Source organism: Ascaphus truei, chromosome 3 (genome assembly GCF_040206685.1).
Source record: "Ascaphus truei isolate aAscTru1 chromosome 3, aAscTru1.hap1, whole genome shotgun sequence".
NCBI lineage: Eukaryota > Metazoa > Chordata > Amphibia > Anura > Ascaphidae > Ascaphus > Ascaphus truei.
The window spans coordinates 422,890,841-422,908,830 of NC_134485.1; the positions used below are offsets into that span (position 1 = coordinate 422,890,841).

Consider the following 17,990-nt stretch of genomic DNA (forward strand, 5'->3'; position numbering starts at 1 on the left):
AAAACAAAGCATAAAATCAAAATATAAAAAATGCCATCAACACGTGATATTAAAATGGAGAGTGGAAAAGAGTCTTATTGAAAGTTGCCCCAAAAATTCAATTTGGTCATACACTAAATGATGAAATGAATATCCAGCGTGAGCAAGCTATGGGGGCATAAGGTACAGTACAATATGCGGCAGCATTTCAACCTCTAAAAAGAGGACACAATCAAGTTAAAAAGTGATATCAATTCCACAATGTTCCAGGAAGCACAAATCCTCATGCAATGAATGCAATGTCCGTAGGTAACTACAGTCGGCTCTCACTTGGGCCTTTAGGTTGAAACCTTAGATCAATCAGAAAACATCTGAAGATCACACATCCGTTCGGCGTTCTTCTTGCTTGGGTAGCAATTCCTTGGGCCTATCCAGTGAGATCGCAGAATCCATCTTTAATAAGAACCAATCCTCAGACTACAACTCCAATAGAGTCCATTATTTAATGCTCACCCCTGATTTGTCCTGGGCCGGCATCCCTCTGGGTACCAGTCACACTAGTGGGATCACAAACTCCAATATTTGAACCTCCTGTATTTGACAAATACTGTATGAACGTCTGTTGCTTACAGTACAAGACAAAGCTGCCCTAATGTCGAAATTCCCACATAAGGGAAGTTAAGGAAACTGCAGGTAATTCCCTTAAAGCAGTTTCTTTAACATACGCCTTGCTAAAGGGATTTGTCTAACTTTATAAAACAGACATTAGAATATTTACTAATGGATTTAAAAGAGACCTGGGAATCGGTATTGTATATACTGTACTAATATGTACAAAAATAGTCCTATCAGTAATTTAACGTATCTCAGCCACACATTTGCAGCTGGAATAACACAGCTCAAGACAAATTCTAAATGAGGTGTCGCCACCTAGTGCTTTTTCAGTGAAATATCACTGCATTTTCATTTAGAAAAAAATTATGTTTTGATAAGTGTGTGCTTAATACAGTAACATATAGAGAACTTGCATAGGCAAGCGAGAGAACCCCTTTAGAACAAGCACTCGTAGGGTGATAAAGAGTGTAAATAAATAAACCTTTATTAAATAATTAGGGTATGAGTGAACACAAAACTATTAAAAAACAAATTAAACAGCTAACTCCCAGTCCTATGACCTAGGCTGGTTGCCATGTGGATCTAGGGAATACTAGTTAACTGGCATATGCAGAATAGATGTTTAGCTAATGCCTCAGTGAGGTATATAGATATATAAATGTTTATATTCTTATCAAGGATGTACTGGACAGGACATATAAATATGTACCTACACTGAATGAATTGATTCGAAGAGTGTACTCATAGAAAGCGTACAGTGAATGATGGCTGTACAGTGTCGCCGCACTCACACACTAGACATATATACTGTACAGATTATAGGTCATAGGACTGGGAGTTAGCTGTTTAATTTGTTTTTTAATAGTTTTGTGTTCACTCATACCCTAATTATTTAATAAAGGTTTATTTATTTACACTCTTTATCACCCTACGAGTGCTTGTTCTAAAGGGGTTCTCTCACTTGCCTATGCAAGTCCTCTATATGTTACTTAGTTTCATTCACCCCTGGCACCGTTCCTAGGACAGTAGCAAGAGCTCATTCCCTCACTCCCCCCCTTCCCTCTGTATCTGTATATATGTCTAGTGTGTGAGTGCGGCGACACTGTACAGCCATCATTCACTGTACGCTTTCTATGAGTACACTCATCGAATCAATTCATTCAGTGTAGGTACATATTTATATGTCCTGTCCGGTACATCCTTGATAAGAATATAAACATTTATATATCTATATACCTCACTGAGGCATTAGCTAAACATCTATTCTGCATATGCCAGTTAACTAGTATTCCCTAAATCCACATGGCAACCAGCCTAGGTCATAGGACTGGGAGTTAGCTGTTTAATTTGTTTTTTAATAGTTTTGTGTTCACTCATACCCTAATTATTTAATAAAGGTTTATTTATTTACACTCTTTATCACCCTACGAGTGCTTGTTCTAAAGGGGTTCTCTCGCTTGCCTATGCAAGTACTCTATATGTTACTTAGTTTCATTCACCCCTGGCACCGTTCCTAGGACAGTAGCAAGAGCTCATTCTCTCACTCCCCCCCCCCCCTTCCCTCTGTATTTCCTTGTACTTAATACACCCAGAAATAAAATAATCAAGCTAAATCCTATCAACTAATAGATAAGCTGATGTTCCTTTGTGTTCTGCAATATTCAGTATTTTGCATCTCTCTGCTGTCCAACTGTTACCTGCTAAGCTGTCACCTACTAATTAGATTGTAAGCTCTTCAGGGCAGGGACTCATTTTACTAAATGTTACTTTTATGTCTGAAGCACTTCTTCCCTTTATGTGTTATTTGTATTATTTATTATTTATATTATTAGGTCACGTGTATTACTGCTGTGCAGTGCTATGTACATTAATGGTGCTATATAAAGATAGACATACATACATACATACATACTGTACATACATACATACATACATACATCTACCACTCTGCCTGTGATGGGCCATTTAGTAACAGCAATTGGGGATGTTTGAACAGAATGTGATTTTAACACAAAGGGGGGATTCACTATTCTTCAATATGGGGTATTTGAGTTTGATCCCACATTAGACTCAATGGCCGTTAACGCCATAGAGCGCTGATAACCTTTATTAGAGCTTAGTGCACCTCGCACATAGTTTTCCCAATAGAAGTGATGCACAGTACAGAGATGAGCAAATATGTCGGAACTTGGCCTGCATATGTTCGCGCAAACTTTTCAGGTTATTTACTCCCGCAAACTTTCAAAAGTTTAAGAATGTCTTTCTTTGCTAAAACTTCCGATTGCTTATATATAACCACACACATACCTTTATACCACATGTGGAGAGACACCTGTGGGAAAAACGCACACCTGACACTGGCGACACACTTTATTCGAGCTCGGCTAGTCCCACGAATTCGGGTATACCCGGGTGTATTGAGGTTTGTGACTGTTTTGTGCCCGAGTGCATTGAGGTATTTTCCAAGCAGGGATTGAAGCATTTTATTCCCGCTGGCTGCAATACTGCACAGTATATATATATATACTGCATTACAATTCATGAATTTATGCCATCTGGTAGACACGCGAAGCATTGCAGCCTATTAAATCCTAATCATTATCATTTAACAGATCAGCCGCCCGTCAGCCAGGCATGAACCCAGGCTGGGAAGGCAAACACAACGGGGCTTGTCAGAGGTGAGGAGCGGCGCATTCCAGGTATCTGCCAGGTACATACTGGGTATTTGCTCGAATAAAGTGTGTCGGTGCAGTGAGATACCTGAGAAACATGCTGATGTTAAGTCTATTAAATATACTTATATTCTAATTAGCACATTTGCCAGGTATCTCAGGTGTGCTCTTTTTTGTGCACAGGTGACCCCTCCACATCTTTGGGGTGGGATATAAGTAGAGTCTTGGGGATCCTAGCCAATAAGAGGCTCTCTTTGTCCCCTGTATTTCTGGTTCTGGCTAAAGTTTTAAACGTCTTTGGACAAGTTTTTTTTTTTTTTTTCCTATCACTGAAAATCTTAATTTATAAAAATGTGTTTTAAACGTCTTTGGACACGTTTTTTTTTTTATTATTATTATATTATTCTCATTATTATTATTCTCTGAAATCTTCATTTATAAAAATGTGTTTTACACGTCTTTGTGCAAGTTTTTATTATTATTATTATTATTATTATTATTATTATTATTATTATAATTATCTCTGAAAATCTTCATTTATAAAAATGTGAATCCCTTTCTGGACTCCAAACACTGAGATATGGAGGGTGAGGGGGAAATGTAAGGATGAAAGAAACCTACTTTACAAGAGCCCCAAGCACTATGTTTACTGTATATGCAGCAAATCTCCCTCCAAATAACATATCGAGAAACAACTGTGCTAAAAATGGAGCTCACGTTAGATACTTACGAATGAGATATGCAAAGTATATTCAAATGACTCAAAATGCACTTCCTAAAAGGATCTCCATAAGACCTATATTGAGAAACGTAAGCCCCTTTCTCCCCCTCCTCATTTATCCCCCCTCCCCATGTATCCCCCCTCCCCATTTATCCCCCCCTCCCCATTTATCCCCCCCTCCCCATTTCCCTCCCCTCCCCATTTCCCCCTCCTCATTTCTCCCCCCCTCCCCATTTCTCCCCCCCCCCCTCCTCATTTCTCCCCCCTCCCCATTTCTCCCACCCTCCCCATTTCTCCCCCCCTTTCTCCTTCTTTCCCCTTTCACTTCTCCCCCCTGCATCTCTCCCCCCTCCACTTACTCTCTCACCCCCTCTATCCCTCTATCCCCCTCTCTCTCTCTCCCCCTCCACTTCTCCACCTGCATCTCTCTCTTTCCCCCCTCCCCCCTCGACTTACTCTTTCCGCTCCTCACCCCCTTGTAATTAAACAATTGTGTTCCTCTGTGGTGCAGCTTTCTTGAGCATTAGGACAACAAAATGTTGCAAAGATAGAACTTCCTTTAATCCCTCCATTTAATCTGTTTTCTCAGGTCTGTGATGAGAAAGAAGGGGAGTCCAAACCAAGCACAGACCTGACCAGTGACTTTAAACACAAACCTGAACCAAAAGAGACGTTGACATTGTCAGAGTTTATGAAAGGTGGGTTTTACTTTGTCTTTGTATGACCATAACTTTGTGTTCCAGGTCCCTCTGTATTCTGCACACAGGTTGTTCCAAATGCTGTACCCTTATCAAAGGGATGTTAGTATATATATACTGTCCAAGATATTAGTGCTGCAGCTGGCGGTGATAATTCACAGATGTAAACATCCTGGATACATCATAGTGTACAGAGAATGGCACACTAGTCTGTAATAGAGATACAGCTTAAGTATAACTATTATTTATCAACGTTTCGTTGTAAAATCATGGCTTCATCAGGACATATATATGTTTTTTTTACCCACCATAACTTAACTAAGTATGGTGAAACCTATCCCTGCTTCATTTGGCAAAGCCAGTATAACCAACCCCACACTGATAAGACCCATTAAGGTGGAAACGGCTGTCTGTCTTTGGGTGGGTTTACTGGCTATACATTTTAATTAATTAACATCTTAGTTAATTAATACATCTTAATCCAGGCTGTGCTCAAAAGCTGTGAAATGCAGCATGCATAAGCTTATAGGGAACCATGTTATATGGTTTTGAAGCAAACGTTGGCACTGTGTGCTCATTTGCATGTCATTTCCCAGAATCCCTTACTGCAGTGGAAGCACTGTGTGCTGGGTGATAATGGTGAAAGTCGGGGTTGCAGACCTGTCTAAGACATGAAAATGAGCATACAGTAATATTTTCATTTGCTATATATGTATATTAGCAGATGTTATTAATCCCACTGGTGAATTGTGAATGTCCCACTACAATGCACCAGCTGGATTTATAACTACAACAGGGTACTCAAGACCCCCCAACAGGCCAGATTTTCAGGATATCCATGCTTCAGCACAGGTGGCTCAATCAGTCCCGGCTTCACAACGGATAGCTCAATCGGAGGCTATGTCGACTGAGCCACAGATTGAGCAACCTGTGCTGAAGCTGGGATATCCTGAAAACCTGACCTGTTCGGTGGCTTGAGGACTGGAGTTGAGCGCCCCTGGTCTTCAGCCATCGTGCAACATGTAAAACTACGCTGTCAGCCAGCTTCCTAATAAACGTGCTCAGTGTTGTTATCTCCCTTTCCCACCAGGCAGGCCTGCCCCTTTAATGTGCAAAACGTAAAGCCGTCACTACGTTGATTCCCAATCTGTGGTTCTGGTTCTAGGGGTTAAATCCGAAAAATTGAGGTTTCCAAGCTTTCTCCTTTAAGGACATTAGATGTCCTTGTAATGCTTTTATTCTGTCACTTCCCCGTGTGAAGTACATCTTCATTTTGGCACTTTAGAAACTGGTGCTGTCTGTATTAACCCCATAGGGAGACATGTGGAAACACTTTGATTTTTAACAGCTAGGAACTTCTGGGCATGATAATAGTCATCTCGGGAGCCAGCAGTAATCAGAAATCGTGCTGTGATTGCTCATCCGTCCTCTTAACACTACAGCCCAAACCACCTCTCCTTCTGGATGCCGTTGGGAATGAATTATTGAGCAACACCTCAGAGATCTGTGCATCAATGCCTTAACACCATGGAGCCAATGTGTTAGGTATCTACTGTGTTATACATTTCAGCTCTAAAAAATACAATACAAACCTTTATAAAGTGTGCCACGTACTGTATGAATGAAGACTTCATAATGTTGGGCATAATATGTTGTTAGAAATCATTTTTTGTTGCATACCTGATTTGACATAATTTAAATTAAAGCTGCAGTTCAGGCAATATCCTGCATGTGTGTTTCATTTTAATTAAATCAGTTCTGTAGTAAGAAAAAATACTTTTAGCATTTTCTGTTTTAAAAAAAAAAAACAACTTTGAAAGACCAATTTTCTTCTATTCTATTTTAACAAGCATGCTTGTTCCTATAGCGACGATTTACATTCCCCATATTTAAAGATGTCGCTAAACTTTGCCGATCAATAGAGGGAGAAAGAATTGACCGGCAGCTATGCAGTTCTTTAGGTAATTAGAGATTGCCCACATGAAACTATTGAAGTAAAAAAATTAATTAAAAAAAAAAAAAGACTGAACTGCAGCTTTAATGCATAACTAGTGTTGGTAAATATAAATGATTAGTGTAATATTATTTATAAGAGCCATACTGATGAGAAATATACATTTTGTAAACCTGTAGAATGAAACATCCATGTTGCATCAACATTAATTTGAGGGTTGATTCATACCCCTGTGGAAACTTTATTCTGCGCTAACACTATTAACAGTCTTTTTACAATATTCGCCAAATTGAACTTGGCACACGTTTTTGATACATTTTACCCTTTTATTGTCCCACAGAACGTTTTATTACATACCATTAACATCTGGATGGTTAGCGCAGTATTTTTCTGTGCGCCACAGAAAAAAGGGAAAAAAATCTTTGACGCTGATGGTGCAAATTGAGAAATCTATACAAAAATCTTAGGGTGGCACTCACACCGGAATTTGTCCGGCGTGGTAGAGATAAAAAAAAATAGTGGCACGGATAAGAAATTCTATTCCCAGTGCTAGAAATGAATAACGTGAAAAAAGTGACAAATAAATAATGCCAGATTGGCTGTAGTAAAAAAAAATCCTCCACTCAACCCTTAAATATGAGACAGTTTCCAATGTCTCCTCTTGGATGATGTCTTCAAAGAAATAAGGGAGAGAGGGACGGCACCATAAGAGAGAAAACACAACAATTGCACCATAGAGTAGTATTATTTCAGATTGAGTGATGGTATATATATATATATATATATATATATATATATATATATATATATATATATATATATATATATATATATACATATATAGAGAAGAACAGAGAGTGCACGTCCCATAGTGTAAAACAGTACATTTAATCAATAAAAAAGAGGACAAGGGGATTAAGAACACTCACAAAAGTACAAGATAAAAAGGCAATTTGTAATATAATCACCACCAACAAGGCCACACCGTCCTGGAATACATCAGATGTTAGATAGTCCCTCCGGTTCACCTCCAGCAGTTGTCGGATGATTGGAAGCAATGTCTCTTATCGTCAGTGCGATTGGGAGCTTCTTTCAGCCTCAGATCAGCTCCATGCGCTCTCCGGACGTAAAGCGCGCACTGCGTGATGACGTAGTGTCGTGGTAGCGTGCCCTGACGCGTTTCGTCACGACAGTGACTTTCTCAAAGGGAATCAATATATCTTGTATGGTTTGCACACAACTTACTAATGAAAATGCAGACAGGCAATCCTATTCATTGCAATTTTTTTATTTTTCTATATGTATATATATATGCATATTTACTGTAGTGCTGTTTATTGCCCCCAAAATTGCACCACTATTTCTTTGATACATACAGCAAGCCCTCGCTCATTAACGTCTCCTGACTTCCCAACGGTGCCATGAAAATAGCACTTTGTAGATGGTTGCCTATGTTTGACACAGACAGGTTTTTTTTTTTATGCTAGTATCCGTGGGGGAAAAAGTGATGTCAAATTGGATGCATCCCGTTACTATGTGAGTTATGTAACTCTCCTTATATCACAAGCTGAACTTAGTGGGGGAAATCCTTAATACGTTCAAACTATGAGACACAAGATGATGGTGCCCTCTTTGCATTGGTTTTGTTTTAGTAATACACTGGTACATTATTTATAATTTATTATAATATTATTATTATTATTATTATTATTATTATTATTATTATTATTATTATTATTATATTTCACCAACATAGTAAATAACACTTTAGCTTAGAGCATATACATATTCTGTTAAATACAGGAATGAGAGAGCCAGATATAAAGGTAAACATTAATAATAATAATTACAACTTTATTTCACATAGTGCTTTTCTCCCAATGGGACACAAAGTGCGTCACAAGTACAGTATAGAGCGTGATACGTAGGAATTTGATAGCAGACACAATACTTGCCCTGGTGAGCTTACAATCTATGTTTTTGGTGCCTGAGGCACAGGGAAATAAAGTGATTTGCTCAAGGTCACACGGAGCTGACACCAGGAATTGAACATTAGTGTATCCCTGCCAATGTGATGCTATTAACCCCATTCACTGCTGAATTGCAGAGTCATGCGTTGCTGACCTATCAGGCAGTGAACATAAAAACACAGCGGACATTGACAAGATGTAGAAGTTAGAACCTCATCCTCAGCATCATCACATAACCTTGTTATTGGGCAATCAAGAAGCAGGATTCTCTGTGCAAGCTGGTGGTAGCATTGATGATTATTGTTACTTGGCTGGTGGTAGCATTAATGATTATTGTTACTTGACCTGCAATTAATGTGCATGTTTTTTTCCTTTCTTATTTCAGTGTTTCCAAAAGTTTTGCTCAGGACATTAAAGAACCCAATTTTTATCCTGGTGGTTTTGGCGCAGGCCAATTTGTCAGCCATGATTTGTGGACTAGCAACATTCATGGCTAAATTTCTGGAGAGACAATTTTCTATCACAGCCTCCATGGCCAATCTGATTATAGGTAAGTGCTCTTATTGGAGGTCCAGTTCTTTTAGTCTTATCACAATTCTTATCACAATTGTTCAGCTTTTTCAAATGAGTTCTACTTTATAGCTATGTTGTGGAAATATGAATATAAAACAAGTTTTTTTCCCCCGGGATATGTTAGGCAGCATGTGTGGTTTTGCTGCAACGTATGATCTTGTTTTCTCAGGGTCTGTGAACATTCCTGGAGCCATGGCTGGAATTGTGTTGGGTGGGATAATTCTGAAGAAGTTCCATCTGACTCTCAGACAGTGTGGAGCAATATGTGTCACAGGGCTGTTCTTTTGTGTGGTCCTTGCCCTTCCTCTGCTCTTCCTGGGATGTTCAACTCAGACATTTGCCAGTCCGCAAAATGACCACGCTGGGAGGTAACACTCGTCGCAGATACATTGCAGATACATTGCAGATACATTGCGTCCAGTTTATCTGATTGGCTCATTCTTCATACTGCTTTAATATTTAAACCATGCCATCTTTCCGGGTTCAAGCATGAAGGATAAGGAAACGACAATAACAGGTCATGTTAATGTGGTGTACCTGAACTCTTTGGGGCGCCAAAACTGTGATAAATCAATGCAGAATTGCCTAAAAAAGGAAGACAGTAGCAATAAAAATTTGAAGTCCTCACAGTGTAAAATAACAATAATATATGTAGAAATATCACTACTAAAAACTCACTTGCGTGCTGTTTGTGACAAAAGGGGTTTCTCCCCCTCCCCACTCCAATCACAAAGTTTGGTGGAGCCTCCAAGTCTTACAGGGTATATCTTGTGAAGAGGTTTGTAACCACATTGCCATACTTGTAGCTAGAGATTGGGCAAATTTGGGGGGCAAATTTGGATCTGCAGCGGATCGACCGCGGATTTTAGCGGATCAATCTCAAATTCTTGTTTTGCGGATTTTTTATTATTATTACCGACACACTCCGTAGATTCAGCAATCCGTTGGCAGATTCTTAAGGATTCGCTGATTTGAAATCTGCAAATCCGTCCACGGGTTGTATCCAAAGTCGTTTTTTTTGATGAATCTGCGCTGATTAAAACCGACCAAATCCGTTGCGGATTTTACAACGCAAAACGCATTTTGGGGGTTACATCGGCGAAAATCCAGGAAATGGATTTGGGCGGATCTCCCATCTATAATTGTAGCCTTATTTACTATAATAAAAGCAAGTAATAACCTATACCACTCACAGGGCTCACCTTCATACAGTATGTGCAGTTGTTCAGAAAGAAAAAGAATATATACACTTTTGAGTTTTGAGATATACTGTACAGTACTAAACAAACCCTTTGATGTTTGAACCTTGTATACTGTAAATATTTTTTGTGTCCAGGAAAAAGGATCATTTGTTTCCTGGACCACAAATATATAGCTCTTCTTTTTTTTTTGGTTCTCACACAATGTACTTTGAGGGAATTATATGTTAGGACTGAGGGCTGATTAAAGTAGGGGTGCGCAAACTGGGGGGTGGGAGATTTTACTGGGTGGGGGCAAAGGCGGTTGCAGAGGTCCCGTGCCCTTCCCCAAGGCATTTAAATAAAATGCTGGGGGATTACGTGAGGCCCCTGAAACACTTCCCTTACCTGTGATTCAGCCGGCTGTGACGCATCGCCATGGCAACGTGGTGACAAATGACGCCGCGGGGCCATGTGATGTGACGTCACACTCATCAAATGATGCTGCGGGTCACGTGACGTGGCCTGACCCCGCAGTGTAATTTGACGCAGATGCAAGGTAGGAGGGGGCGCACGAGAAGCAAGCAAGACAGGGAGGCGCAGCAGCAAACGTTTGCGCTCCCCTGGCTTAAAGGACCACAGAGGTAATGCAATTCAGCAAGAACCTGCCATGTGTATTTCCTTCTATATTTATTAATTCATTAAAATGAATATTAGTTGCATCGATCAGAATCTCCACACTGTTTTTTTTTTTTTTTCAGTGCTGGAATGTGGCAAAATGTCACTGAATGTAGCAGCAAATGCAGCTGTTCCGATGCAGCCTTCAACCCTATATGTGGCTCGGATGGGATTGAATACATCTCTCCGTGCTACGCTGGGTGTGAAGAAGTACATTTTGATCAGAAGGATAATAAAGTCTTGGTAAGTAAATCCTTCTGAAAGCTCTTGAGGAAAATAACAACAGTATCCTTCTTGACAGTGGAAAAGTTATTATTGCATTAGTAATTTTATTACAGGAAAAAGTACATGAACTCGGCGTTTATTCGCAATCCAATGGCACAAAACATATCAGAAAGATAAGCTATTTAGTTGATCTACGGTACGATAATGTGGAGTGTGCCAAATTCCATATAGTTAAAATGTCAACCTTTAGGCAGTTGAAGAAAGATATGTCGTGCTATAAAAAAGATGACAAACTAAACAATTACCAGGGAACGCAGGGATACTGTAGATTTTAAAATTCTGACTTGTTTGAAAAATCTAGATAGTGATGAACCAAAATAGAGAGTATAACCCTTTTTCTGCCAGCAGGCTATCAACTCAATGAAAAGGTTAAGGATATTTTTATTTTTGAGAAGTGCCAGAAGAAACTAATTATAGTAATGGCTAAATTATTAATTCTATTCGTATAAAGCTTCCCTTCTAATTATAGCTACTCTTATTAATTGTACTGTAGGTGTTGGGGGGAGGGGAGCATATGTATTGAATGTATAGGCCAGGTTTATTTTTTTTACATTCAGGGTTTGTTCCGTTGTTCCGCGTGAGACCTCTGGAGACCACCTGCGGGTCCCCTCGGTTATCTCACGGGTATCAGGCTGCTATGTGTGATTATTTTTTATTGTGGGTAGTGGTGTTGGGTGAAGGGGGTATTAGCACCAACGGTGGTTGTTTAGGGCTTGCGGGTGGGTAGCGGGAGGGCTTAACCCCTTCATGACCGTAGCGGTATTAACTGCTACGGTCGTGAAGGGGTTAAGTGCACCCGCAAGCCAAAAACAAACAACAAGGGCCAAATACCCCCTTCACCCACACCCGCTACCCACAATAAACCTGGCACAGTGGGTTAACCCCTTCATTGCCTTGGCGGTTAGCCGCTAAGGTAATGAAGTGGCCTTTAAATGCATTTTTCCTGACTCGGATGCATGCCGGGGGCCTCCGGTGCGGGTATCAGCTCTGGAGAACCCCGGCATCAATCACAGACAGGAAAAAGGCCTGATTTTTTCTAAGTGTCGCCCTTGCCGATGCTTCTCCTCCACCAAGTTGCCAACTTTAGTTGGCGGGCTGGATTGCCGAAAAACTCTCCATTCTGGAGTGCCGATCAGCAGCGAAAAGCTGATCGGGGCTACCTGAATTCCACCGAGTTCAAAAAGTGCCGATAAGTGGCTTATTGGCAGCCGGCTGACGATAATTTTTTATCGGGAAGAAAAGTTGCCGATAATTCCCACTTATCGGCGCTTACTGAATCGGGAGGGCAAAAAATGCCTAAAAAAAAGCCTTATCGGCGCTTACTGCATGAGGCCCATAATCCCTTAAAGTCAGTGGATTTCCCGGCCATCAATGCCCGGGTGAGTTAAAGGTTCTTTGCTAGGCCGTGGGCCTTCAACTCCTCCACCATGGGCATTAGTGGCCACGTAATGCTCAATCTTTGAAGATTATTACTTAAATATTGTCCTAGAATCCGACCTTGTCCTCTTAGGCTCTAAGAGTGGGTTCTGAATTGGGCTGGAGGAGTAACTCTGTGGTAGTGTCACTGCCTCTGGAATAAACCCGATTTGACTTGCAGTGTCAGCTCTTCTTCTGTCCCTGGGCAAATCACTCAATCTCAATCTCCATCACCAAAATTAGTTTGTAAGGTCCATGGGGCAGGAGCTCATTGTGCCTGCAAAATTCCATGCAAAGCGCTGTGTACACAGTCAACGCTATATAATTATTATTTTTTTTTAAATAAAATATTGTTTTTAGTATAATTACAGTAGCTCCTCTGGAAGCAGAATCATCTGCTTTAGTTCAATGCTGGAGCTGCTAACTGCTAAGGGTCTCTTCCTACACGGATATGCACCACTCGCAGCTACTAGAATATGCAACATCTATATATAGGAGTGGAGATCAATATTGAATATTTTTATTTATTGCTGTATACATCTTTAAATAGCTGTGCTCTAAATCAGGGGTCTCAAACTCGGTCTTCGACGTCCACCAACAGGCCAGGTTTTAGCTGGTTTCAGCACAGGTAGCTTAATCAGTGTCTCTCTCAGTCATTTCCCCCCTCTCTCTGCCATTCTCCCCCCTTTTTGTAATTCTCCCCCCCCCACACACACACACACACTCTCTGTCATTCTCTCCTCCCCCCCTCTTTCTGTCATTCTCTCCCCCCCTGACACACCGAAACACAGGACTGTCATAGAAAACACACACAACAGGACAGAGCAACACACACACACACACACACACAGACACACACCTCTTTCTGGTCCACGCTCTTGTCTCCTCTGCTTGGCCCCACCCCCAGGCTCCTTACACCTATTCCTGATTGGCTGCATTGTCCAGCAGCAGCCAATAAGGATGGAAGAAACTTCCCAGCTCTCTCCCAACTCAGGGAATTCCCCCTGCAGCGTTAGAAATCTTCCGCCATAGATGACCGCCTAGTTGGCCCAAGGCTGCGGCCACAGTGCATGCGACGGCGCGCGTGGCGCGATCAAAACAATTAATTCAATCAGGCGGGCCATGTTGCGCGCTATGCGACATGCACGGAAGTGCAACGGCACGGCAGGATTTTGAAGAGACAACAAAAATTTGAGTGGTTGCATCACGTGAGCGTTTCAGTAAATCAGTGCAGACCAGCATGGTGACATCACGGCCACGCCTTTCCGTCGCGAGCGCATCTTTGTCCACAAATTGCTCAGGCAACAGGCGAATGCGCCTCCATGTGCTCCGTCGCGCGCGCTCCTGCACTATGTCCGACGCCTAATGGTTGAACCATCCCTGCATATGTAAGTACAGCCATTGTTATGGCTTTGCGATCAATATACAAGGAACATTTGCCTGCAAATTTAGCAATGTAGAGTATTTGATCAAATTTAGAAGATCAACACTATAAACTATATTGACAGCTCTAAACATTCCCTTCAGACTGGTATGGATCCTCACAGTTTCACCATATCAGACATCAATACAAAGACTCCTGTGGGACACCACTTCACCAAATTGAATTCTCAAATGGCATTTTGAAAATGCAGAAGAGAGAATAACATAATGTGCTGTACCATATGATTTTCTTCTCATCACTCCATTAGAACACGTCCTACAGAGTTTATATCCCCCCTCCCCCCTACTCATCACTTTAGGATATTTATATTTCTTTCCAACTGTGCTGCCACGTAAACTTGAAGGAGAAATGTACTGTATGAGGTTTCCAAAGCTCTGTAACTATAATTACATCTATAAAGAGCTCTAATGTTGATCCCCTAAACGGTATCATAAGCCACATCGAATCTGGGTCTAAAGCACAAAGTCTGTTACATTAGTCTGTTAACTACTCCAGGAGTATTTCAGAAATGCAAGATTTGCATAAATAAATCAAGAAGTGCTCATTTGTAATTCTACAAATCAACAATTAACTGAAAAACCATTAAGTATTTCACAACATAAAGGATTTCGTAAATATTTATGCGAGAATGTTTGTGAAGCGGACTGAGACAGATTAGTACACCTCAAATAAAGATAATCAAAATGAGAGAGGACAGATGGTGAATATTATCAGTAGCCATAAACAATCTCAACAACTATGTCTAAGCTGTAGATTTTCACCCAATCATAAGGAAATTCCAACTTGACCATATTTTAAGAGTGACCAACCAATACTCAATTCATAGGTATATAAAGGACCTTCATGTTTGTTAGCTAATATATTTGTTATTCCTACAATATGGTGGATTTCTTGGATTTTAGGGTTGAAATCTATTGTTTAATACGTTTTTATAACACTATAAAAAAACAACACAACCCCGGTTGTTATTTTATTCTATGCTTTTTTTTAAACAAAATACACTGTAAAATCAACAATTTTACTCATTTTCAACATAATATTTTTTTCTTTCTTGCTTTACTCCATTAATAAAATGACGATTCTGCTTCTCCAGTTACATGGGGAAGAGACATAGAACCTTTCAGAATGCTTTAACCAAGGACAACTATGTGTATCCCATACACTTATTGTATCACAGGTCAGTAGCAACAACTGACAGTGATCATTTTGTGCTTTTTCCGTGTATTATACTGGAGTATTGCACACTCATGTAACCCTCCCTGCCCGGCTCGCTGGGGAAGCTACATCGGTGTAGTTGTGTATTGAACATGAGCATACATTTACCTTGTGCTGGCTGTTGTCAACAGAGCGATGGAAAGGATGGACGCCAGGAGTTTTTATAGTACAACTTTAATCTTTTTTTCATGTTTCCAGGCTTGGGAACACTGGATTCACATTTACAATATTTAATGTGCTATGAAGCAGCTTCCCCATGCTGGAGAATAACTCCTATGAATTCATATGGACCGGCGCTCTTCTCCAGCACTGGGAAGTCCTTTCTCGGCATATTAAAGAGGCACCTGAATGGAGAAATGATAACCATCACAGTGTAGCTCAGATTTTTCATTGGAATGACATACAATTGTTGGCACTACATCTAGCGGTGTTTCATAATATACAGTACCTGTATCATGCCCGAAAAGACTTGGGCACTTTCCACACCTTTCGTTATCTCTGTACTTTTTCTGAGCAGTAGTATTGATGCAGGTGTAAGTTGATAACTGATGATCAGTCTTTCAAAAGCACAGACCTTTCTAATTTCTGAAATTAATTGGATTCCACACTTTTCTGAAAAGATTATGTAATAAATAATGTAAAACCACGAGAAATGAATGTGAGGCTGCCTTTCCATTTTTGTCCCTGAATGTTGAGGCTATTACATATTTTAAATAAGATATTTTCTTGGTTCTAATAGATGGGAATTTTTAGGTTTTATGCAATCAAACTTAATTAAAGCTTCATGTCACTGGCTTCAACAATGCTGAAGCCTTTTTTTTTGTGAAGATGAAAACCTTAGAATAGAAATTCAATTTGGATGACACTTACATAGTTACATAGTTGACAAGGTTGAAAAAAGACGTAGGTCCATCAAGTTCAACCTATGCTCAATTTAGACAACAGATACTTTATCCTATATCTATTATAGAATTAAAAAGGGTGTAATATATCTGCGTACATGAAAAAAGTTGGTAAAAGGCATGTAGTGTGTATCACACTGTTTACCACTCGGCAGCTGTTAGCTGTAGATTCAGGTGCTTGCTTCCCTCTGCTGCTGCAGCTCAGTTGATTCTGGGGCAGGACGTCAGTCTTTTCACTCCCAAGGGGATTTCCCTTCATGCAGCCAGGTTCAGCAGCTGGTACTGGGGCTCGGTGAAATCGCTCCTGCTTCCTGGCCGATATGAAGCTGCTCCTGTACCTCGGCAGGTGTATCCTCTGCACAGAGGTTAAAACGCAGCTTGCTGGGGTGCCCTCAGCGTGCCACGATGCCGCTCCGTCGTGGGACGCTGTGTAATGACGTCACTGTCTACACAGCAGTGGTGGATTCAATAGGGAAGTTTGAACAGTCTTACAAAGTCTCTCACAAGTGTCCAAAACAGCACACAGGATGAAATAAAAACAGGACAGGCCAATACATAGACAAAGGCCAATGTAAGCAGATATAAGGCAATAGAATGTTACATCCAACTAGTTTCGTAGAATTAACTACTTCTTCAGGTGGGAAAAGATGAGTGAATTGTCCATGTTTCACATGGGAAGAAGTAGTTAATTCTACGAAATTGTCCATGCTTCTTCAGGGAAGAAGTAGTTAATTCTACGAAACTAGTTGGATGTAACATTCTATTGCCTTATATCTGCTTACATTGGCCTTTGTCTATGTATTGGCCTGTCCTGTTTTTATTTCATCCTGTGTGCTGTTTTGGACACTTGTGAGAGACTTTGTAAGACTGTTCAAACTTCCCTATTGAATCCACCACTGCTGTGTAGACAGTGACGTCATTACACAGCGTCCCGCGACGGAGCGGCATCGTGGCACGCTGAGGGCACCCCAGCAAGCTGCGTTTTAACCTCTGTGCAGAGGATACACCTGCCGAGGTACAGGAGCAGCTTCATATCGGCCAGGAAGCAGGAGCGATTTCACCGAGCCCCAGTACCAGCTGCTGAACCTGGCTGCATGAAGGGAAATCCCCTTGGGAGTGTAAAGACTGACGTCCTGCCCCAGAATCAACTGAGCTGCAGCAGCAGAGGGAAGCAAGCACCTGAATCTACAGCTAACAGCTGCCGAGTGGTAAACAGTGTGATACACACTACATGCCTTTTACCAACTTTTTTCATGTATGCAGATATATTACCCCCTTTTTAATTCTATAATATATTGTTGATTTTGCTTCACTATTTGGCGTTGTGCGCTGTTTTCTTTTGTTTCCATTCTCTTAGTGTGTGTGGGGTGCTGAGCCACCCCTGCGTTTACAGCTGCAGACGCCATTATCCCCAACACGGTTATGTGGCACTTATTATTTAATGTATAATTATCTCACTGTGGGAGTTGTGGTTTAATTTTTTATAAATTTTTTATCACTAAATTGATGGTATAGTCACTGCACTGTATATATTTATACATTTAAACTTTATAGGTAGTTAGGTAGTAGCGCACAGTTTTGTTTTTTGTGTATCCTATATCTATACCTACTTATTTATCCAGAGGAAGGCAAACAAAAAATCCCAGTGTCATATCATCCAATGATATCTCATAAGGGAAAAAATAAATTC

The 17,990-nt window shown here is 40.6% G+C and overlaps 1 protein-coding gene across 5 annotated transcripts in view; it reads left to right on the forward strand.

The window, feature by feature from the left end:
- SLCO2B1 (solute carrier organic anion transporter family member 2B1) overlaps positions 1 to 17,990 on the forward strand; it is a 194,908-nt gene that overhangs the window by 156,089 nt on the left and 20,829 nt on the right. For all 5 annotated transcript variants that reach the window (XM_075592777.1, XM_075592778.1, XM_075592779.1 and 2 more), the window contains 4 exons: positions 4,577 to 4,685; positions 8,995 to 9,159; positions 9,352 to 9,550; positions 11,122 to 11,281. In XM_075592777.1, the coding sequence (XP_075448892.1) occupies positions 4,577 to 4,685; positions 8,995 to 9,159; positions 9,352 to 9,550; positions 11,122 to 11,281 (633 nt within the window). The remainder of the gene's footprint in view (positions 1 to 4,576; positions 4,686 to 8,994; positions 9,160 to 9,351; positions 9,551 to 11,121; positions 11,282 to 17,990) is intronic.